This window comes from Panulirus ornatus, chromosome 40 (assembly GCF_036320965.1).
Source record: "Panulirus ornatus isolate Po-2019 chromosome 40, ASM3632096v1, whole genome shotgun sequence".
In the NCBI taxonomy this organism is placed as follows: Eukaryota; Metazoa; Arthropoda; class Malacostraca; order Decapoda; family Palinuridae; genus Panulirus; species Panulirus ornatus.
The window spans coordinates 2448637-2472860 of NC_092263.1; the positions used below are offsets into that span (position 1 = coordinate 2448637).

Genomic DNA, 24224 nt, shown 5'->3' on the forward strand with positions numbered 1-24224 from the left:
TATCAATTTTCTACGCCTGGCAGCACTGTGGTCTACCGTTGCTGCCGGACGGGGCTGCAGCGCGCAGTTGCTCTTTGGCCGCCGTGCTTGGGGGTTGTGCTGCTTGTGTCCGTATAGATTTGCGTTAAATTTTCTTAAATTAATGGTAACCATTTTCTCCGTTTTTAGGTACTGGTAGAGGCATATCCGTACGTCTGTTCCACGAACACTGCTCCAGTCATCAGCGTAGTGGCCCGTCTAGTGCATTCACGAGTGAAGTGGCAAGGAGGATCTCCGTTACCCAGTCGGAAATGGGCGCAACTAATCTAAAACTGCTGAAATGGTAAGTCTTCCTCCATTTTCACTACAGTGAGGTTAGGCAGAGGTAGGAAACTTAGGTTTCCTTCAGTCATTTTTCAGATATCGCTATTTTCTTAGGCTTTTTTAAATGTTTCGCGATTCGAACGTCGGGTTAAATCGCCTTGATTTAAATGACTGGTTTAATTGCCATGATAATGGGAGTTGTGTGTTAGTTTTTTTTATGAATTGGGATTGCATTTAGGCACCGTTTGATTTCGTTAACTGTACCCTATAACGTACTACATTAAATTTTATATATGGATTTATCAGTATGAAAAATGCTTTATTCATTAAAGAAAAAAAAGGCTTTGTGGAAACTACGTGTAATTTTTAATTCTTTGGGACTGTAGTGCAAGTGATTTCTGAAATGATTTCCCTATAGTTTTGGAAATTTGGCCTATCCCTGGGGATAGGGGAGAAAGAATACTTCCCACGCATTCCCTGCTTGTCGTAGAAGGCGACTAAAGAGGACGGGAGCGGGGGGCTGGAAACCCTCCCTTCCTTGTATTTTAACTTTCTAAAAGGGGAAACAGAAGGAGTCACGCGGGGAGTGCTCATCCTCCTCGAAGGCTCAGATTGGGGTGTCTAAATGTGTGTGGATGTAACCAAGATGAGAAGGAGAGATAGGTTGTATGTTTGAGGAAAGGAACCTGGATGTTTTGGCTCTGAGTGAAACGAAGCTCAAGGGTAAAGGGGAAGAGTGGTTTGGGAATGTCTTGGGAGTAAAGTCAGGGGTTAGTGAGACGACAAGAGCAAGGGAAGGAGTAGCACTACTGAAACAGGAGTGGTGGGAGTATGTGATAGTGTAAGAAAGTAAACTCTAGATTAATATGGGTAAAACTGAGTGGATGGAGAGATGGGTGATTATTGGTGCATATGCACCTGGGCATAAGAAAGATCATGAGGCAAGTGTTTTGGGAGCAGCTGAATGAGTGTGTTAGTGGTTTCGATGCACGAGACCGGGTTATAGTGATAGGTGATTTGAATGCAAAGGTGAGTAAAGTTGCATTTGAAGGAATAATTGGTGTACATGGGGTGTTCAGTGTTGTAAATGGAGATGAAGAACTTGTAGACTTGTGCTGAAAAAGTACTGGTGATTGGGAATACCTGGTTTAAAGAGATATACATAAGTATACGTATGTATGAGATGGCCAGAGAGCGTTATTGGATTACGTGCTGATAGGCGTGCGAAAGAGAGACTTTTGGATGTTAATGTGCTGAGAGGTGCAACTGGAGGATTATATGATCATTATCTTGTGGAGGCTAAGGTGAAGAATTGTAGAGGTTTTCAGAAAAGGGAGAATGCTGGGATGAAAAGAGTGATGAATGAATGAGCTTGGGAAGGAGATTTGAGGAAGTACCAGGAGAGACTGAGTACAGAATGGAAAAAGGTGGGAACAAAGGACGTAATGGGAGAGGGGGAGGAATGAGATGTATTTAGGTAAGCAGTAATGGCTTGCACAAAAGGTGCTTGTGGCATGAGAAGCGTGGGAGGTGGGCAGATTAGAAAGGATAGTGAGTGGTGGAATGAAGTAAATTTATTAGTGAGAGAAGAGGCATTTGGACGATTTTTGCAGGGAAATAATGCAAATGAGTGGGAGATGTATGAAAGAAAGAGGCAGGAGGTCAAGAGAAAGGTGCAAGAGGTGAAAAAGAGGGCAAATGAAAGTTGGGGTGAGAGAGTATCATTAAATTTTAGGGAGAATAAAAAGATGTTTTGGAAGGAGGTAAAGTGCCTAAGACAAGGGAGCAAATGGGAACTTCAGTGAAGGGGGCTAATGGGGAGGTGATAACAAGTAGTGGTGATGTGAGAAGGAGATGGAGTGAGTATTTTGAAGGTTTGTTGAATGTGTTTGATGATAGAGTGGCAGATATAGGGTGTTTTGGTCGAGGTGGTGTGCAAAGGGAGAGGGTTAGGTAGAATGATTAGGTAAACAAAGAGGTAGTGAAAGCTTTGCGGAAAATGAAAGCTGGCAAGGCAGCGGGTTTGGATGGTATTGCAGTAGAATTTGTTAAAAAAGGAGGTGACTATTGTTGACTGGTTGGTAAGGTTATTTAATGTATGTATGAATCATGGTGAGGTACCTGAGGATTGGCGGAATGCTTGCATAGTGCCATTGTACAAAGGCAAAGGGGATAAAAGTGAGTGCTCAAATTAGAGGTATAAGTTGAGTATTCCTGGGAAATTATATGGGAGGGTATTGACTGAGAGGGTGAAGGAATGTACAGAGCACCAGATTGGGGAAGAGCAGTGTGGTTTCAGAAGTGGTAGAGGATGTGTGGATCAGGTGTTTGCTTTGAAGAATGTATGTGGGGAATACTTAGAAAAGCAAATGGATTTGTATGTAGCATGTATGGATCTGGAGAAGGCATATGATAGTTGATAGGGATGCTCTGTGGAAGGTATTAAGAATATATGGTGTGGGAGGCAAATTATTAGAAGCAGTGAAAAGTTTTATCGAGGATGTAAGGCATGTGTCCGTGTAGGGAGAGAGGAAAGTGATTGGTTCTCAGTGAATGTAGGTTTGCGGCAGGTGTGTGTGATGTCTCCATGGTTGTTTAATTTATGGATGAGGTTGTTAGGGAGGTGAATGCAAAACTTTTGGAAATAGGGGCAAGTATGCAGTCTGTTGTGGATGAGAGAGCTTGGGAAGCGAGTTAGTTCACTGATACAGCGCTGGTGGCTGATTCGGGTGAGAAACTGCAGAAGGTGGTAACTGAGTTTGGTAAAGTTTGTGAAAGAAGCTGAGTAAATGTGAATAAGAGCAAGGTTATTAGGTACAGTAGGGTTGAGGGACAATTCAATTGGGAGGTAAGTTTGAATGGAGAAAAACTGGAGGAGGTGAAGTGTTTTAGATATCTGGGATGGATTTGGCAGCGGATGGAGCCATGGAAGCGGAAGTGAATCATAGGGTGGGGGAGGGGGGGGGGGGGCGAAAGTTCTGGGAGCGTTGAAGAATGTGTGGAAGTCGAGAACATTATCTCGGAAAGCAAAAATGGGTATGTTTGAAGGAATAGGATGCGTGGGCTATGGATAGAGTTGTGCGGAGGAGGGTGGATGTGCTTGAAATGAGATGTTTGAGGACAATTTGGTGTGAGGTGGTTTGATCGAGTAAGTAATAATAGGGTAAGAGAGATGTGTGGTAATAAAAAGACTGTGGTTGAGAGAGCAGAAGAGGGTGTTTTGAAATGGTTTGGTCACATGGAGAGAATGAGTGAGGAAAGATTGACCAAGATACATGTGTCGGTGGTGGAGGGAACGAGGAGAAGTGTGAGACCAAATTGGAGGTGAAAAGATAGTAGTGAAAAAGATTTTGAGTGAGCGGGGCCTAAACATGCAGGAGGGTGAAAGGTGTGCAAGGAATAGAGTGAATTGGAACGATGTGGTATACCGGAGTCGGCGTGCTGTCAATGGATTGAACCAGGGCATGAAGCGTCTGGGATAAACCATGGAAAGTTCTGTGGGGCCTGGGTGTGGAAAGGGAGCTGTGGTTTCGGTGCATTATAACATGACAGCTAGAGACTGAGTGTGAAATGTGGCCTTTGTTGTCTTTTCCTAGCGCTATCTTGCGCAAATGAGGGGAAGGAGGTTGGTATTTCATTTGTGGCGGGGTGGCGATGGAAATGAATAAGGGCAGATAGTATGTATTATGTACATGTGTATGTATATGTCTGTGTGTGTATATAAATGTATACATTGAGATGTATGGGTATTTATATGTGCGTGTGTGGACGTGTAGTTATATACATGCTTATGTGGGTGGGTTGGGCCATTCTTTCGTCTGTTTCCTTACTACCTCGCTAACGCGGATAGCAGCGACAAAGCAAAACAAATGAATTAGTTTAAAGCTAATTTAGTCAAGATTTTAACTTTAAAATACTTGGTGCCCAAGGCCGATAGATATTTCAGGCCATCGTTCGTGATCTATTGGATATTTTTATTTGGGGGGGGGGTGATTTAATAACATTGCCTACGTGACATTTAAATGATAGATACATAGGTTTCTTTAAACTTTTAAACGTAAGAAAAGCTTGTTATACCTGCTCAGGGTTAACGAGCAGAGGGGCCTAGTTAGGATAGGTTCGACCCGTGTGGCAGAACTTAGTATGATTTACTAGTTTATTCTATTGTCTACTTGCGTTTGTCTGCCTTTATTGTGTGGAATTTATGTAGGGAACGTCGATAATTTTGTCATACTAAATGATTTATAAAAGCTATTTATAAGCAGACATGTGCCAGAGTAAGTTTTGATGGAGAGAGAATGAATACTTTCAATTTAGATAAGAAAGAAAAGTTTATTATACGGTGTTGAAGATGTTCTCAAAGTGTATATGGAAAGTGGTAGGAAAGGCACCTGTTCCATTTGGACAAGTTGCAGAGAAGCGACAGCTACTACTTGGTTTAAAGGAGTGAGATTTGACAGCCACTGAAGTGCTGGTTCATATAACGCATGTAGGACATTTAGTCCTTGCCCTTAAGCAGGTTTCCATACAATGGTAGTTTATTTAGCCAAGAATATTCGTGAGTAGATGGGTATGGGAGTTTTTTTTTCCTTTCAAAATAGCTGAAGAAATGCTCTTTTGTAGCTCTTACTTATACATTTTTTTTTTTTTATTCGTTACAGGCAGGAACGCTCGATCTTCGGTTATCTCTTCATGTCATCCAACAAGGTCCTGTCATCCAACAAACGCCACATTACTCCGAGATTTTCTCATCCAACCAAATGAAGGAGGATCGTCTGTGATGGCCGGGAGCATCAGACAACCTACAGTACATCTTTTGTCTTCTCATTCTTTGAGACGTACAGGAAACATGTGTATGAAGATGGGTAGACTAGAGCATGACATGTGTTCCTTGTAAGGAAGAGAGGAAAGTGATTGGTTCTCAGTGAATGTAGGTTTGCGGCAGGTGTGTGTGATGTCTTCATGGTTCTTTAATTTGTTTATGGATGGAGTTATTAGGGAGGTGAATGCAAGAGTTCTGGAAAGAGGGGCAAGTATGCAGTCTGTTGTGGATGAGAGTGCTTGGGAAGTAAGTCAGTTGTTGGCTGATATGGCGCTGGTGGCTGCTTCGTGTGAGAAACTGCAGAAGCTGGTGACTGAGTTTGATAGTGTGTGAAAGAAAGCGGAGAGTATGTGTGAATAAGAGCAAGGTTATTAGGTACAGTAGGGTTGAGGAGCAAGTCAATTGGGAGGTAAGTTTGAATGGAGAAAAAGTGGAGGAAGTGGTGGTTTAGATATCTGGGAGTGGATTTGGCAGCAGATGGAACCATGGAAGCTGAAGTGAATCATAGGGTGGGGGAGGAGACGAAAGTTTTGGGAGCGTTGAAGAATGTGTGTAAGTCGAGAACGTTATCTTGGAAAGCAAAAATGCGTATGTTTGAAGGAATAGTGGTTCCAACAATGTTATATGGTTGCGAGGCATTGGCTATAGTTGTGCGGAGGAGGGTGGATGTGTCGGAAATGAGATGTTTGAGAACAATGTGGTGTGAGGTGGTTTGATCGAGCAAGTAATAATAGGGTAAGAGGGATGTGTGATAAAAAGTGTGGTTGAGTGCAGAAGAGGGTGTTTTGAAATGGTTTGGCCACATGGAGAGAATGAGGAAAGATTGACCAAGAGGATGTATGTCAGGTGGAGCGGACGAGGAGAAGTGGGAGACCAAATTGGAGGTTGAAAGATGGAGTGAAAAAGATTTTGTGATCGGGGCCTGAACATGTATGAGGGTGAAAGGCGTGCAGGGAATAGTGAATTGGAACGATGTGGTATACCGGGGTCGACATGCTGTCAATGGATTGAACCAGGGTATGTGAAGCGTCTGGGGTAAACCATGGAAAGTTCTTTGGGGACTGGATGTGGAAAGGGAGCTGTGGTTTCGGTGCATTATTTCATGACAGCTAGAGACTTGAGTGTGAACGAATGTGTCCTTTGTTTTCTTCCTGGCGCTACCTCGCGCACTTGAGGGGGGGAGGGGGTTGGTATTTCGTGTGTGGCGGGGTGGCGATGGGAATAAGGGCAGACAGAGTATGTATTATGTACATGTGTGTATATGTGTGTCTGTGTATATATATGTATACATTGAGATGTATAGGTTTGTATATTTGCGTGTATGTACGTACATGTGTATATATGTATGTCTGTGTATGTATATATATATATATATATATATATATATATATATATATATATATATATATATATATATATATATATATGTATGCGTTGAGATGTATAGGTATGTATATTTGCGTGTGTGGACGTGTATGTATATACATGTGTATGTGGGTGGGTTGGGCCCTTCTTTCGTCTTTCCTTGCGCTACCTCGCCAGACAGCGACAAAGCAAAACTGATAAAGTTTAAAGCTAATTTAGTCAAGATTATTACTTGGAAAAAGCTTAAGTGCCCAAGGCCGATAGATCTTTCAGGCCATCGTTCGTTATCTATTGGATATTTTTTTCTGATTTAATAATTGCCTACGTGACGTTTAAATTCTATGAATACATAGGTTTCGTTAAACTACACCATTTAAACTTTTTAACGTAAGAAAAGCTTGTTGTACCTGCTCAGGGTTAACGAGCAGAGGGGCCTAGTTAGGATAGGTTCGACCCGTGTGGCAGAACTTGATACAATTTACTAGTTTATTCTATTGTCTACTTGCGTTTGTCTGTCTTTATTGTGTGGAATTTATGTAGGGAACGTCGATAATTTTGTCATACTAAATGATTTATAAAAGCTATTTATAAGCAGCCATGGTGCCAGAGTAAGTTTTGATGGGGAGAAAATGAATACTTTCAATTTAGATAAAGAAAAAAACGGTTTATTATACGGTGTTGAAGATGTTCTCAAAGTGTATATGGAAAGTGGGAGGAAAGGCAACTGTTCCATCTCAATTAGTTATGAAGAAGCGACAGCTACTACTTGGTCTAAAGGAGTGAGATTTGACAGCCACTGAAGTGCTGGTTCATATAACGCATTTAGGACATTTAGTCATCGACCTTAAGCAGGTTTCCATACAGTGGTAAATTATTTAGCGAAGAATATTCATGAGTAGATGGGTATGGGAGTTTTTTTCCTTTCAAAATAGCTGAAGAAATGCAACCTTGTAGCTCTATACATTTTTTTATTATTCGTTACAGGCAGGAACGTTCGATCTTCGGTCATCTCTTCTGGTCATCCAACAACAAGGTCCTGTCATCCAACAAACGCCACATTATTCCGAGATTTTCTCATCCGACCAAATGGAGGAGGATCGTCTGTGATGGCCGGGAGCATCAGACAATCTACAGCACAAGTTTTGTCTTCTCATTCTTTGAGACGTACAGGAAACATGTGTATGAAGATGGGTAGACTAGAGCATGACATGTTGCTTGTAAGGAAGAGAGGAAAGTGATTGGTTCTCAGTGAATGTAGGTTTGCGGCAGGTGTGTGTGATGTCTTCATGGTTGTTTAATTTGTTTATGGATGGGATTGTTAGGGAGGTGAATGCAAGAGTTTTGGAAAGAGGGGCAAGTATGCAGTCTGTTGTGGATGAGAGAGCTTGGGAAGTAAGTCGGTTGTTCGCTGATGATACAGCGCCGGTGGCTGATTCGTGTGAGAAACTGCAGAAGCTGGTGACTGAGTTTGATAGTGTGTGAAAGAAAGCTGAGAGTAAATGTGACTAAGAGCAAGGTTATCAGGCACAGTGGGGTTGAGGGACAAGTCAATTGGGAGGTAGGTTTGAATGGAGAAAAACTGGAGGAAGTGATGTTTTAGATATCTGGGAGTGGATTTGGCAGCGCATGTAACCATGGAAGCAGAAGTGAATCACAGGGTGGGGGAGGGGGCGAAAGTTCTGGGAGCGTTGAAGAATGTGTGGAAGTCGAGAACGTTATCTTGGAAAGCAAAAATGGGTATGTTTGAAGGAATAGTGGTTCCAACAATGTTATATGGTTCCGAGGCATGGGCTATAGAAGTTGTGCGGAGGAGGGTGGATGTGTTGGAAATGAGATGTTTGAGGACAATGTGGTGTGAGGTGGTTTGGTCGAGCAAGAAATAATAGGGTAAGGGATGTGTTGTGATAAAAAAGTGTGGTTGAGAGCAGGTGTTTTGAAATGGTTTGGTCACATGGAGAGAACGAGGAAAGATTGACCAAGAGGATATATGTCAGAGGTGGAGCGAACGAGAAGTGGGTGACCAAGTTGGAGGTTGAAAGACGGAGTGAAAAAGATTTTGTGATCGGGGCCTGAACTTGCAGGAGGGTGAAAGGCGTGCAAGTAATAGTGAATTGGAACGATGTGGTATACCGGGGTCGACGTGCTGTCAATGGATTGAACCAGGGCATGTGAAGCGTCTGAGGTAAACCATGGAAAGTTCTGTGGGGACTGGATGTGGAAAGGGAGCTGTGGTTTCGGTGCATTATTACATGACAGCTAGAGACTTGAGTGTGAACGAATGTGGCCTTTGTTGTCTTCCTAGCGCTACCTCGCGCACATGAGGGGGAGGGGGTTGGAATTGCATGTGTGGCGGGATGTCGATGGGAATGAATAAGGGCAGACAATATGTATTATGTGCATTTTGTTTATGTGCAATTTTGTCATATTAAATGATTTATAAAAGCTATTTGTAAGCAGCCATGTGCCAGAGTAAGTTTTGATGGAAAGAGAATGAATACTTTCAATTTAGTTAAAAGAAAAAAAAACGGTTTATTATACGGTGTTGATGTTCTCAAAGTGTATATGGAAAGTGGGAGGAAGGGCAGCTGTTCCATTTAGACAAGTTGCGAAGAAGCGACAGCTACTACTTCGTTTAAAGGAGTGAGATTTGACAGCCACTGAAGTGGTGATACATAAAACGCATGTAGGACATTTAGTCCTTGCCCTTAAGCAGGTTTCCATACAGTTTACATGAGTAGATGGGTATGGGAGTTGTTTTCCTTTCAAAATAGCTGAAGAAATGCACTCTTGTAGCTCTTACTTCATTTTTTATTCGTTACAGGCAGGAACGTTCGATCTTCAGTTATCTCTTCTGGTCATCCAACAAGGTCCTGTCATCCAACAAACGCCACATTACTCCGAGATTTTCTCATCCGACCAAATGGAGGAGAATCGTCTGTGATGGCCGGGAGCATCAGACAATCTACAGTACATCTTTTGTCTTCTCATTCTTTGAGACGTACAGGAAACATTTGTGTGAAGATGTGTAGAATAGAGCTTGACATGTGTTGCTTGTAAGGAAGAGAGGAAAGTGATTGGTTCTCAGTGAATGTAGGTTTGCGGCAGGGGTGTGTGATGTCTCCATGGTGGTTTAATTTGTTTATGGATGGGATTGTTAGGGAGGTGAATGGAAGAGTTTTGGAAAGAGGGGCAAGTATGCAGTCTGTTGTGGATGAGAGAGCTTGGGAAGTAAGTCAGTTGTTCGCTGATGATACAGCGCCGGTGGCTGATTCGTGTGAGAAACTGCGGAAGCTGGTGACTGAGTTTGATAGTGTGTGAAAGAAAGCTGAGAGTAAATGTGAATAAGAGCAAGGTTATCAGGTACAGTGGGGTTGAGGGACAAGTCAATTGGGAGGTAGGATTTGAATGGAGAAAAACTGAAGGAAGTGATGTTTTAGATATCTGGGAGTGGATTTGGCAGCGCATGGAACCATGGAAGCAGAAGTGAATCGCAGGGTGGGGGAGGGGGCGAAAGTTCTGGGAGCGTTGAAGAATGTATGGAAGTCGAGAACGTTATCTTGGAAAGCAAAAATGGGTATGTTTGAAGGAATAGTGGTTCCAACAATGTTATATGGTTGCGAGGCATGGGCTACAGATAGTCGTGCGGAGGAGAGTGAATGTGTTGGAAATGAGATGTTTGAGGACAATGTGGTGTGAGGTGGTTTGATCGAGCAAGTAATAATAGGGTAAGAGAGATGTGTTGTGATAAAGTGTGGTTGAGAGCAGAAGAGGATGTTTTGAAATGGTTTGGTCACATGGAGAGAATGAGGAAAGATTGAACAAGAGGATATATGTCAGAGGTGGAGCGAACGAGGAGAAGTGGGAGACCAAATTGGAGGTTGAAAGATGGAGTGAAAAAGATTGTGATCGGGGCCTGAGCTTGCAAGAGGGTGAAGGGCGTGCAAGGAATAGTGAATTGGAACGATGTGGTATACCGGGGTCGACGTGCTGTCAATGGATTGAACCAGGGCATGTGAAGCGTCTGAGGTAAACCATGGAAAGTTCTGTGGGGACTGGATGTGGAAAGGGAGCTGTGGTTTCCGTGCATTATTACATAACAGCTAGAGGCTTGAGTGTGAACGAATGTGGCCTTTGTTTTCCTAGCGCTACCTCGCGCACATGAGGGGGAGGGGGTTGGTATTTCATGTGTGGCGGGGTGGCGATGGGAATGAGGGCAGACAGTATGTATTATGTACGTGTGTATATGTATGTCTGTGTGTGTATATATGTATACATTACGATGTATAGGTATGTGTATTTGCGTGTGTGGACGTGTATGTACATGTGTATATATGTATATGTTTGTGTATATGTATACATTGAGATGTATAGGTATGTATATGTATATTCTATTGTCTACTTGCTTTTGTCTGCCTTTATTGTGTGGAATTTATGTACGGAACGTCGATAATTGTCATATTGAATTATTTATAAAAGCTATTTAAAAGCAGCCATGTGCCAGAGTAAGTTTTGATGGGGAGAGAATGAATACTTTCAATATAGATAAAAAAAAAAAAAAACTATTGTACGGCGTTGAAGATGTTCTCAAAGAGTATATGGAAAGTGGGAGGAAGGGCAGCTGTTCCATTTGGACAAGTTGCGAAGAAGCGACAGCTACTACTTCGTTTAAAGGAGTGAGATTTGACAGCCACTGAAGTGGTGATACATATAACGCATGTAGGACATTTAGTCCTTGCCCTTAAGCAGGTTTCCATACAGTGGTAGATTACATTTAGCCAAGAATACTCATGAGTAGATGGGTATGGGAGTTTTTCCTTTCAAAATAGCTGAAAAAATGCGCTCTTGTAGCTCTTACTTCATTTTTTATTCGTTACAGGCAGGAACGTTCGATCTTCAGTTATCTCTTCTGGTCATCCAACAAGGTCTTGTCATCCAACAAACGCCACATTACTCCGAGATTTTCTCATCCGACCAAATGGAGGAGGATCGTCTGTGATGGTCGGGATCATCAGACAATCTACAGTACATGTTTTGTCTTCTCATTCTTTGAGACGTACAGGTAACATGTGTATGAAGATGGGTAGACTAGAGCATGACATGTTGCTTGTAAGGACGAGAGGAAAGTGATTGGTTCTCAGTGAATGTAGGTTTGCGGCAGGGGTGTGTGATGTCTCCATGGTGGTTTAATTTGTTTATGGATGGGATTGTTAGGGAGGTGAATGCAAGAGTTTTGGAAAGAGGGGCAAGTATGCAGTCTGTTGTGGATGAGAGAGCTTGGAAAGTAAGTCAGTTGTTCGCTGATGATACAGCGCTGGTGGCTGATTCGTGTGAGAAACTGCAGAAGCTGGTGACTGAGTTTGATAGTGTGTGAAAGAAAGCTGAGAGTAAATGTGAATAAGAGCAAGGTTATCAGGTACAGTGGGGTTGAGGGACAAGTCAGTTGGGAGGTAGGTTTGAATGGAGAAAAACTGGAGGAAGTGATGTTTTACATATCTGGGAGTGGATTTGGCAGCGCATGGAACCATGGAAGCAGAAGTGAATCACAGGGTGGGGGAGGGGGCGAAAGTTCTGGGAGCGTTGAAGAATGTGTGGAAGTCGAGAACGTTATCTTGGAACACAAAAATGGGTATGTTTGAAGGAATAGTGGTTCCAACAATGTTATATGGTTGCAAGGCATGGGCTACAGATAGTCGTGCGGAGGAGGGTGAATGTGTTGGAAATGAGATGTTTGAGGACAATGTGGTGTGAGGTGATTTGATCGAGCAAGTAATAATAGGGTAAGTGAGAAGAAGCGACAGCTACTACTACGTTTAAAGGAGTGAGATTTGACAGCCACTGAAGTGGTGATATATATAACGCATGTAGGACATTTAGTCCTTGCCCTTAAGCAGGTTTCCATACAGTGGTAGATTACATTTAGCCAAGAATACTCATGAGTAGATGGGTATGGGAGTTGTTTTCCTTTCAAAATAGCTGAAGAAATGCACTCTTGTAGATTTTACTTTTTTTTTTTTTTTATTATTCGTTACAGTCAGGAACGTTCGATCTTCGGTTATTTCTTCTGGTCATCCAACAAGGTCCTGTCATCCAACAAACGCCACATTATTCCGAGATTTTCTCATCCAACCAAATGGAGGAGGATCGTCTGTGATGGCCGGGAGCATCAGACAGTCTCCAGTACATCTTTTGTCTTCTCATTCTTTGAGACGTACAGGAAACATGTGTATGAAGATGGGTAGATTAGAGCATGACATGTTGCTTGTAAGGAAGAGAGGAAAGTGATTGGTTCTCAGTGAATGTAGGTTTGCGGCAGGGGTGTGTGATGTCTCCATGGTGGTTTAATTTGTTTATGGATGGAGTTGTTAGGGAGGTGAATGCAAGAGTTTTGGAAAGATGGGCAAGTATGCAGTCTGTTGTGGATGAGAGAGCTTGGAAGTAAGTCAGTTGTTCGCTGATGATACAGCGCTGGTGGCTGATTCGTGTGAGAAACTGCAGAAGCTGGTGACTGAGTTTGATAGTGTGTGAAACAAAGCTGAGAGTAGGTGTGAATAAGAGCAAGGTTATTAGGTACAGTATGGTTGAGGGACAACTGGGAGATAAGTTTGAATGTAGAAAAATGGAGGAAATAGTGTTTGATATCTAGGAGTGGATTTGGCAGCGGATGGAACCATGGAAGCAGAAGTGAATCATAGGGTGGGGGAGGGGGAGAAAGTTCTGGGAGCGTTGAAGAATGTGTGGAAGTCGAGAACGTTATCTTGGAAAGCAAAAATGGGTATGTTTGAAGGAATAGTGGTTCCAACAATGTTATATGGTTCCGATTCATGGGCTATAGATAGATGTGCGGAGGAGGGTGGATGTGTTGGAAATGAGATGTTTGAGGACAATGTGGTGTGAGGTGGTTTGGTCGAGCAAGAAATAATAGGGTAAGGGATGTGTTGTGATAAAAAGTGTGGTTGAGAGCAGGTGTTTTGAAATGGTTTGGTCACATGGAGAGAACGAGGAAAGATTGACCAAGAGGATATATGTCAGAGGTGGAGCGAACGAGGAGAAGTGGGTGACCAAGTTGGAGGTTGAAAGACGGAGTGAAAAAGATTGTGATCGGGGCCTGAACTTGCAGGAGGGTGAAAGGTGTGCAAGTAATAGTGAATTGGAACGATGTGGTATACCGGGGTCGACGTGCTGTCAATGGATTGAACCAGGGCATGTGAAGCGTCTGAGGTAAACTATGGAAAGTTCTGTGGGGACTGGATGTGGAAAGGGAGCTGTGGTTTCGGTGCATTATTACATGACAGCTAGAGACTTGAGTGTGAGCGAATGTGGGTTTTGTTGTCTTCCTAGCGCTACCTCGCGCACATGAGGGGGAAGGGGGTTGGAATTGCATGTGTGGCGGAATGGCGATGGGAATGAATAAGGGCAGACAATATGTATTATGTGCATTTTGTTTATGTGCAATTTTGTCATATTAAATGATTTGTAAAAGCTATTTGTAAGCAGCCATGTGCCAGAGTAAGTTTTGATGGAAAGAGAATGAATACTTTCAATTTAGTTTAAAAAAAAAAAAACTGTTTATTATACGGTGTTGATGTTCTCAAAGTGTATATGGAAAGTGGGAGGAAGGGCAGCTGTTCCATTTAGACAAGTTGCGAAGAAGCGACAGCTACTACTACGTTTAAAGGAGTGAGATTTGACAGCCACTGAAGTGGTGATACATATAACGCATGTAGGACATTTAGTCCTTGCCCTTAAGCAGGTTTCCATACAGTGGTAGATTACATGAGTAGATGGGTATGGGAGTTGTTTTCCTTTCAAAATAGCTGAAGAAATGCACTCTTGTAGCTCTTACACGTTTTTTTTTTTATTCGTTACAGGCAGGAACGTTCGATCTTCGGTTATTTCTTCTGGTCATCCAACAAGGTCCTGTCATCCAACAAATGCCACATTATTCCGAGATTTATTCATCCAACCAAATGGAGGAGGATCGTCTGTGATGGCCGGGAGCATGACAATCTACAGTACATCTTTTATCTTCTCATTCTTTGAGACGTACAGGAAACATGTGTATGAAGATGGGTAGACTAGAGCATGACATGTTGCTTGTAAGGAAGAGAGGAAAGTGATTGGTTCTCAGTGAATGTAGGTTTGCGGCAGGGGTGTGTGATGTCTCCATGGTGGTTTAATTTGTTTATGGATGGAGTTGTTAGGGAGGTGAATGGAAGAGTTTTGGAAAGAGGGGCAAGTATGCAGTCTGTTGTGGATGAGAGAGCTTGGGAAGTCAGTCAGTTGTTCGCTGCTACAGCGCTGGTGGCTGATTCGGGTGTGAAACTGCAGAAGCTGGTGACTGAGTTTGATAGTGTCTGAAACAAAGCTGAGAGTAAATGTGAATAAGAGCAAGGTTATTAGGTACAGTATGGTTGAGGGACAACTGGGAGATAAGTTTGAATGTAGAAAATTGGAGGAAGTAGTGTTTGATATCTGGGAGTGGATTTGGCAGCGGATGGAACCATGGAAGCAGAAGTGAATCATAGGGTGGGGGAAGGAGCGAAAGTTCTGGGAGCGTTGAAGAATGTGTGGAAGTCGAGAACGTTATCTTGGAAAGCAAAAATGGGTATGTTTGAAGGAATAGTGGTTCCAACATTGTTATATGGTTCCGATTCATGGGCTATAGATAGTTGTGCGGAGGAGGGTGGATGTGTTGGAAATGAGATGTTTGAGGACAATGTGGTGTGAGGTGGTTTGGTCGAGCAAGAAATAATAGGGTAAGAGATGCGTTGTGATAAAAAGTGTGGTAGAGAGCAGGTGTTTTGAAATGGTTTGGTCACATGGAGAGAATGAGGAAAGATTGACCAAGAGGATATATGTCAGAGGTGGAGCGAACGATAAGTGGGTGACCAAGTTGGAGGTTGAAAGATGGAGTGAAAAAGATTTTGTGATCGGGGCCTGAACTTGCAGGAGGGTGAAAGGCGTGCAAGTAATAGTGAATTAGAACTATGTGGTATACCGGGGTTGATGTGCTGTCAATGGATTGAACCAAGGCATGTGAAGCGTCTGAGGTAAACCATGGAAAGTTCTGTGAGGACTGGATGTGGAAAGGGAGCTGTGGTTTCGGTGCATTATTACATGACAGCTAGAGACTTGAGTGTGAACGAATGTGGCCTTTTGTTTTCTTCCTAGCGCTACCTCGCGCACATGAGGGGGGATGGGGTTGGAATTGCATGTGTGGCGGGATGGCGATGGGAATGAATAAGGGCAGACAATATGTATTAGGTGCATTTTGTTTATGTGCAATTTTGTCATATCAAATGATTTATAAAAGCTATTTGTAAGCAGCCACGTGCCAGAGTATGTTTTGATGGAGAGAATGAATACTTTCAATTTAGATAAAAAAAAAAATATTATACGGTGTTGAAGATGTTCTCAAGGTGTATATGGAAAGTGGGAGGAAAGGCAGCTGTTCCATTTGGACAAGTTGCAAAGAAGCGACAGCTACTACTTGGTCTAAAGGAGTGAGATTTGACAGCCACAGAAGTGCTGGTTCATATAACGCATGTAGGACATTTAGTCCTTGCCCTTCAGAAGGTTTCGATACAGTGGTAGATTATTTAGCCAAGAATATTCATGAATAGATGGGTATGGGAGTTTTTCCTTTCAAAATAGCTGAAGAAATGCAACCTTGTAGCTCTTACTTACACATTTCTTTTTTATTCGTCACAGGCAGGAATGTTCGATCTTCGGTTATCTCTTCTGGTCATCCAACAAGGTCCTGTCATCCAACAAACGCCACATTATTCCTAGATTTTCACATCCGACCAAATGGATGAGGATCGTCTGTGATGGTCGGGAGCATCAGACAATCTATAGTACATGTTTTGTCTTCTCATTCTTTGAGACGTACAGGTAACATGTGTGAAGATGGGTAGACTAGAGCACGACATGTTGCTTGTAAGGACGAGAGGAAAGTGATTGGTTCTCAGTGAATGTCGGTTTGAGGCAGGGGTGTGTGATGTCTCCATGGTGGTTTAATTTGTTTATGGATGGGGTTGTTAGGTGAATACAAAAGTTTTGGAAAGATGGGCAAGTATGCAGTCTGATGTGGATGAGAGAGTTTGGGAAGTAAGTCAGTTGTTCGCTGATACAGCGCTGGTGGCTGATTCGGGTGTGAAACTGCAGAAGCTGGTGACTGAGTTTGATAGTGTGTGAAAGAAAGCTAAGAGTATGTGTGAATAAGAACAAGGTTATTAGGTACAGTAGGGTTGAGGGACAAGTCAATTTGGAGGTAAATTTGAATGGAGAAAAACAGGAGAAAGTGGTGTTTTAGATATCTGGGAATGGAATTCGCAGCGGATGGAACCATGGAAGCAGAAGTGAATCATAGGGTGGGGGATGGAGCGAAAGTTCTGGGAGCGTTGGAGAATGTGTGGAAGTCGAGAACGTTATCTTGGAAAGCAAAAATGGGTATGTTTGAAGGAGTAGTGGTTCCAACAATGTTATATTGTTCCGAGGCATGGCCTATAGATAGTTGTGCGGAGGAGGGTAGATGTGTTGGAAATGAGATGTTTGAGGACAATGTGGTGTGAGGTGTTTGGTCGAGCAAGAAATAATAGGGGAAGAGATGTGTTGTGATAAAACGTGTAGTTGAGGGCAGGTGTTTTGAAATAGTTTGGTCACATGGAGAGAATGAGGAAAGATTGACCAAGAGGATATATGTCAGAGGTGGAGCGAACGAGGAGAAGTGGGTGACCAAGTTGGAGGTTGAAAGATGGAGTGAAAAAGATTTTGTGATCGGGGCATGAACTTGCAGGAGGGTGAAAGGCGTGCAAGTAATAGTGAATTGGAACGATGTGGTATACCGGGGTTGACGTGCTGTCAATGGATTGAACCAGGGCATGTGAAGCGTCTGAGGTAAACCATGGAAAGTTCTGTGGGGACTGGATGTGGAAAGGGAGCTGTGGTTTCGGTGCATTATTACATGACAGCTAGAGACTTGAGTGTGAACGAATGTGGCCTTTGTTGTCTTCCTAGCGCTACCTCGCGCACATGAGGGGGGATGGGGTTGGAATTGCATGTGTGGTGGGATGGCGATGGGAATGAATAAGGGCAGACAATATGTATTAGGTGCATTTTGTTTATGTGCAATTTTGTCATATTAAATGATTTATAAAAGCTATTTGTAAGCAGCCATGTGCCAGAGTAAGTTTTGATGGGGAGAGAATGAATACTTTCAATTTAGATGAAAAAAAAAAAAACTTTATTATACGGTGTTGAAGATGTTCTGAAGGTGTATATGGAAAGTGGGAGGAGAGGCACCTGTTCCATTTGGACAAGTTGCGAAGAAGCGACAGCTACTACTTGGTCTAAAGGAGTGAAATTTGACAGCCACTAAAGTGCTGGTTCATATAACGCATGTAGGATATTTAATCCTTGCCCTTAAACAGGTTTCGATACGGTGGTAAATCATTTTGCCAAGAATATTCATGAGTAGATGAGTATGGGAGTTTTTCCTTTCAAAATAGCTGAAGAAATGCACTCTTGTAGCTCTTACTTCATTTTTTATTCGTTACAGGCAGGAACGTTCGATCTTCGGTTATCTCTTCTGGTCATCCAACAAGGTCCTGTCATCCAACAAACGCCACATTACTCCGAGATTTTCTCATCCGACCAAATGGAGGAGAATCGTCTGTGATGGCCGGGAGTATCAGACAATCTACAGTACATCTTTTGTCTTCTCATTCTTTGAGACGTACAGGAAACATTTGTGTGAAGATGTGTAGAATAGAGCTTGACATGTGTTGCTTGTAAGGAAGAGAGGAAAGTGATTGGTTCTCAATGAATGTAGGTTTGCGGCAGGGGTGTGTAATGTCTCCATGGTGGTTTAATTTGTTTATGGATGGGATTGTTAGGGAGGTGAATGGAAGAGTTTTGGAAAGAGGGGCAAGTATGCAGTCTGTTGTGGATGAGAGAGCTTGGGAAGTAAGTCAGTTGTTCTCTGATGATACAGCGCCGGTGGCTGATTCGTGTGAGAAACTGCGGAAGCTGGTGACTGAGTTTGATAGTGTGTGAAAGAAAGCTGAGAGTAAATGTGAATAAGAGCAAGGTTATCAGGTACAGTGGGGTTGAGGGACAAGTCAATTGGGAGGTAGGATTTGAATGGAGAAAAACTGAAGGAAGTGATGTTTTAGATATCTGGGAGTGGATTTGGCAGCGGATGGAACCATGGAAGCAGAAGTGAATCACAGGGTGGGGGAGGGGGCGAAAGTTCTGGGAGCGTTGAAGAATGTATGGAAGTCGAGAACGTTATCTTGGAAAGCAAAAATGGGTATGTTTGAAGGAATAGTGGTTCCAACAATGTTATATGGTTGCGAGGCATGGGCTACAGATAGTCGTGCGGAGGAGAGTGAATGTGTTGGAAATGAGATGTTTGAGGACAATGTGGTGTGAGGTGGTTTGATCGAGCAAGTAATAATAGGGTAAGAGAGATGTGTTGTGATAAAGTGTGGTTGAGAGCAGAAGAGGATGTTTTGAAATGGTTTGGTCACATGGAGAGAATGAGGAAAGATTGAACAAGAGGATATATGTCAGAGGTGGAGCGAACGAGGAGAAGTGGGAGACCAAATTGGAGGTTGAAAGATGGAGTGAAAAAGATTGTGATCGGGGCCTGAGCTTGCAAGAGGGTGAAGGGCGTGCAAGGAATAGTGAATTGGAACGATGTGGTATACCGGGGTCGACGTGCTGTCAATGGATTGAACCAGGGCATGTGAAGCGTCTGAGGTAAACCATGGAAAGTTCTGTGGGGACTGGATGTGGAAAGGGAGCTGTGGTTTCCGTACATTATTACATAACAGCTAGAGGCTTGAGTGTGAACGAATGTGGCCTTTGTTTTCCTAGCGCTACCTCGCGCACATGAGGGGGAGGGGGTTGGTATTTCATGTGTGGCGGGGTGGCGATGGGAATGAGGGCAGACAGTATTATGTACATGTGTGTATATGTATGTCTGTGTGTGTATATATGTATACATTACGATGTATAGGTATGTGTATTTGCGTGTGTGGACGTGTATGTACATGTGTATATATGTATATGTTTGTGTATATGTATACATTGAGATGTATAGGTATGTATATGTAGAGGTATGTATATGTATATTCTATTGTCTACTTGCTTTTGTCTGCCTTCATTGTGTGGAATTTATGTACGGAACGTCGATAATTGTCATATTGAATTATTTATAAAAGCTATTTAAAAGCAGCCATGTGCCAGAGTAAGTTTTGATGGGGAGAGAATGAATACTTTCAATATAGATAAAAAAAAAAAAACTATTGTACGGCGTTGAAGATGTTCTCAAAGAGTATATGGAAAGTGGGAGGAAGGGCAGCTGTTCCATTTGGACAAGTTGCGAAGAAGCGACAGCTACTACTACGTTTAAAGGAGTGAGATTTGACAGCCACTGAAGTGGTGATACATATAACGCATGTAGGACATTTAGTCCTTGCCCTTAAGCAGGTTTCCATACAGTGGTAGATTACATTTAGCCAAGAATACTCATGAGTAGATGGGTATGGGAGTTTTTCCTTTCAAAATAGCTGAAAAAATGCGCTCTTGTAGCTCTTACTTCATTTTTTATTCGTTACAGGCAAGAACGTTCGATCTTCGGTTATCTCTTCTGGTCATCCAACAACAAGGTCTTGTCATCCAACAAACGCCACATTACTCCGAGATTTTCTCATCCGACCAAATGGAGGAGGATCGTCTGTGATGGTCGGGGTCATCAGACAATCTACAGTACATGTTTTGTCTTCTCATTCTTTGAGACGTACAGGTAACATGTGTATGAAGATGGGTAGACTAGAGCATGACATGTTGCTTGTAAGGAAGAGAGGAAAGTGATTGGTTCTCAGTGAATGTAGGTTTGCGGCAGGGGTGTGTGATGTCTCCATGGTGGTTTAATTTGTTTATGGATGGGATTGTTAGGGAGGTGAATGGAAGAGTTTTGGAAAGAGGGGCAAGTATGCAGTCTGTTGTGGATGAGAGAGCTTGGAAAGTAAGTCAGTTGTTCGCTGATGATACAGCGCTGGTGGCTGATTCGTGTGAGAAACTGCAGAAGCTGGTGACTGAGTTTGATAGTGTGTGAAAGAAAGCTGAGAGTAAATGTGAATAAGAGCAAGGTTATCAGGTACAGTGGGGTTGAGGGACAAGTCAATTGGGAGGTAGGTATGAATGGAGAAAAACTGGAGGAAGTGATGTTTTACATATCTGGGAGTGGATTTGGCAGCGCATGGAACCATGGAAGCAGAAGTGAATCACAGGGTGGGGGAGGGGGCGAAAGTTCTGGGAGCGTTGAAGAATGTGTGGAAGTCGAGAACGTTATCTTGGAACGCAAAAATGGGTATGTTTGAAGGAATAGTGGTTCCAACAATGTTATATGGTTGCGAGGCATGGGCTACAGATAGTCGTGCGGAGGAGGGTGAATGTGTTGGAAATGAGATGTTTGAGGACAAAGTGGTGTGAGGTGATTTGATCGAGCAAGTAATAATAGGGTAAGTGAGAAGAAGCGACAGCTACTACTACGTTTAAAGGAGTGAGATTTGACAGCCACTGAAGTGGTGATATATATAACGCATGTAGGACATTTAGTCCTTGCCCTTAAGCAGGTTTCCATACAGTGGTAGATTACATTTAGCCAAGAATACTCATGAGTAGATGGGTATGGGAGTTGTTTTCCTTTCAAAATAGCTGAAGAAATGCACTCTTGTAGATTTTACTCTTTTTTTTTATTATTCGTTACAGTCAGGAACGTTCGATCTTCGGTTATTTCTTCTGGTCATCCAACAAGGTCCTGTCATCCAACAAACGCCACATTACTCCGAGATTTTCTCATCCAACCAAATGGAGGAGGATCGTCTGTGATGGCCGGGAGCATCAGACAGTCTCCAGTACATCTTTTGTCTTCTCATTCTTTGAGACGTACAGGAAACATGTGTATGAAGATGGGTAGATTAGAGCATGACATGTTGCTTGTAAGGAAGAGAGGAAAGTGATTGGTTCTCAGTGAATGTAGGTTTGCGGCAGGGGTGTGTGATGTCTCCATGGTGGTTTAATTTGTTTATGGATGGAGTTGTTAGGGAGGTGAATGCAAGAGTTTTGGAAAGAGGGGCAAGTATGCAGTCTGTTGTGGATGAGAGAGCTTGGGAAGTAAGTCAGTTGTTCGCTGATGATACAGCGCTGGTGGCTGATTCGTGTGAGACAGTGCAGAAGCTGGTGACTGAGTTTGATAGTGTCTGAAACAAAGCTGAGAGTAAATGTGAATAAGAGCAAGGTTTTTAGGTACAGTATGGTTGAGGGACAAGTGGGAGATAAGTTTGAATGTAGAAAATTGGAGGAAGTAGTGTTTGATATCTGGGAGTGGATTTGGCAGCGGATGGAACCATGGAAGCAGAAGGGAATCATAGGGTGGGGGAGGGGGCGAAAGTTCTGGTAGCGTTTGAAGGAATAGTGGTTCCAACAATGTTATATGGTTCCGAGGCATGGGCTATAGATAGTTGTGCGGAGGAGGATGGATGTGTTGGAAATGAGATGTTTGAGGACAATGTGGTTTGAGGTGGTTTGGTCGAGCAAGAAATAATAGGGTAAGAGATGTGTTGTGATAAAAAGTGTGGTTGAGAGCAGGTGTTTTGAAATGGTTTGGTCACATGGAGAGAATGAGGAAAGATTGACCAAGAGGATATATGTCAGAGGTGGAGCGAACGAGAAGTGGGTGACCAAGTTGGAGGTTGAAAGATGGAGTGAAAAAGATTTTGTGATCGGGACCTGAACTTGGAGGGTGAAAGGCGTGAAAGTAATAGTGACTTGGAACGATGTGGTATACCGGGGTTGACGTGCTGTCAATGGATTGAACCAGGGCATGTGAAGCGTCTGAGGTAAACCATGGAAAGTTCTGTGGGGACTGGATGTGGAAAGGGAGCTGTGGTTTCGGTGCATTATTACATGACAGCTAGAGACTTGAGTGTGAATGAATGTGGCCTTTGTTGTCTTCCTAGCGCTACCTCGCGCACACGAGGGGGGAGGGGGTTGGAATTGCATGTGTGGCGGGATGGCGATGGGAATGATTAAGGGCAGACAATATGTATTATGTGCATTTTGTTTAAGTGCAATTTTGTCATATTAAATGATTTATAAAAGCTATTTGTAAGCAGCCATGTCCCAGAGTAAGTTTTGATGGGGAGAGAATGAATACTTTCAATTTAGATAAAAAAAAGAAAAAAAAAGGTTTATTATACGGTGTTGAAGATGTTCTCAAAGTGTATATGGAAATTGGGAGGAAGGGCAGCTGTTCCATTTGGACAAGTTGCGAAGAAGCGACAGCTACTACTTCGTTTAAAGGAGTGAGATTTGACAGCCACTGAAGTGGTGATATATATAACGCATGTAGGACATTTAGTCCTTGCCCTTAAGCAGGTTTCCATACAGTGGTAGATAACATTTAGCCAAGAATATTCATGAGTTGATGGGTATGGGAGTTGTTTTCCTTTCAAAATAGCTGAAGAAATGCACTCTTGTAGCTCTTACGTTTTTTTTTTTATTCGTTACAGGCAGGAACGTTCGATCTTCGGTTATTTCTTCTGGTCATCCAACAAACGCCACATTACTCCGAGATTTTCACATCCTACCAAATGGAGGAGGATCGTCTGTGATGGCCGGGAGCATCAGACAATCTACAGCACAAGTTTTGTCTTCTTAGAGACGTACAGGAAACATGTGCATGAAGATGGGTAGACTACAGCATGACATGTTGCTAGTAAGGTTTGGGTGTAAGTTTGACAATTATGGCATTAGTAAGTTAGTTAGCCTTGTATTATATAGAATGCCAACGAATCTGGTGCAAGGCGTCCATAGATTAGGTGAGGTCAGGAGGAATTGATTCCCTGCTTAGTTTTGCTGGAATGAAGCGGTAAAGTTCGATAGGGAGGGATGTGTGTGGTGCGACGAATTATTGGAACGTTCCAAATTGGTCTTCGCAAGATGGTATAAGGAGAGGCAAACCAAATTGATTTTCTTCTGTATTAGGAGAGTGACTGGGGGACGTTGGATGGCTGTGGTATATGCTACAGGATCGTATTCAAGGAAGTGTGTAACGCGTCGCAAGATTGGTTGGCTTCTATGAATTATTGGAAATTGGACATGGGGGGCGTCTTTTCCCAATTATTCATCGCACAGTTCTACCAGACAAACAGCGTTGCATTACGAAAGTTCTTGAATACGTGCCACGTAGGTGGGAGGAGAGGCAGACTGAAAGTGGTTTTCTTTGGGAATATCTGAAATGTTAGGGAAATGACACTGGGGGACGTGGTGTGACGTTGCATGGCTGTGGTATATTGTTCATAAGAAGGCTTTATCCTGTATATTTGAATAAAGATTTTGATTTTTCAAAAGTAAAAATGTCTAATTTTACCTGTTGAAGTATATTTATGGTTTTGGTAAGTATTTGCTAATCACTGGATATGGAAAAGACTTGGCTACTGGTATGCAATATGGTTTGCCCAAGTAATTTATCCAATGGTAAAAATAACCATTTTATTTGCAGTACCATGATTTCTTGCTTATGAAGTTCATGTACTTAAGGAAGGGTAGTGGCCAGGTAGAGGTTTGGTTTTCCTGTAGAGGTTTTCAGGATTATTTTGATAAAGGAAGGTTGGTCTGGTTTTTGGACGATTTTAAATTAAGAGTTCATATAAAAAAAGTC

General features: G+C 42.7%; 1 protein-coding gene across 6 annotated transcripts; it reads left to right on the forward strand.

The window, feature by feature from the left end:
* The first annotated feature begins 85 nt into the window (after positions 1-85).
* LOC139761300 (uncharacterized) lies at positions 86-23923 on the forward strand. 6 transcript variants are annotated; one of them, XM_071685335.1, is made up of 7 exons: positions 86-322; positions 14359-14502; positions 16202-16384; positions 18051-18196; positions 20118-20303; positions 21272-21417; positions 23074-23922. In XM_071685335.1, exons 1-7 carry the CDS (start codon positions 291-293, stop codon positions 23173-23175), a joined length of 939 nt encoding a protein of 312 aa, XP_071541436.1. In that variant the 5' UTR covers positions 86-290; the 3' UTR covers positions 23176-23922. The 6 variants fall into 6 exon arrangements, with proteins under 6 accessions (XP_071541436.1, XP_071541439.1, XP_071541437.1 ...); XM_071685338.1 differs by having other exon boundaries at positions 20118-20266; positions 23074-23193; XM_071685336.1 differs by lacking the exon at positions 18051-18196 and having other exon boundaries at positions 23074-23923.
* The last annotated feature ends 301 nt before the right edge of the window (positions 23924-24224 follow it).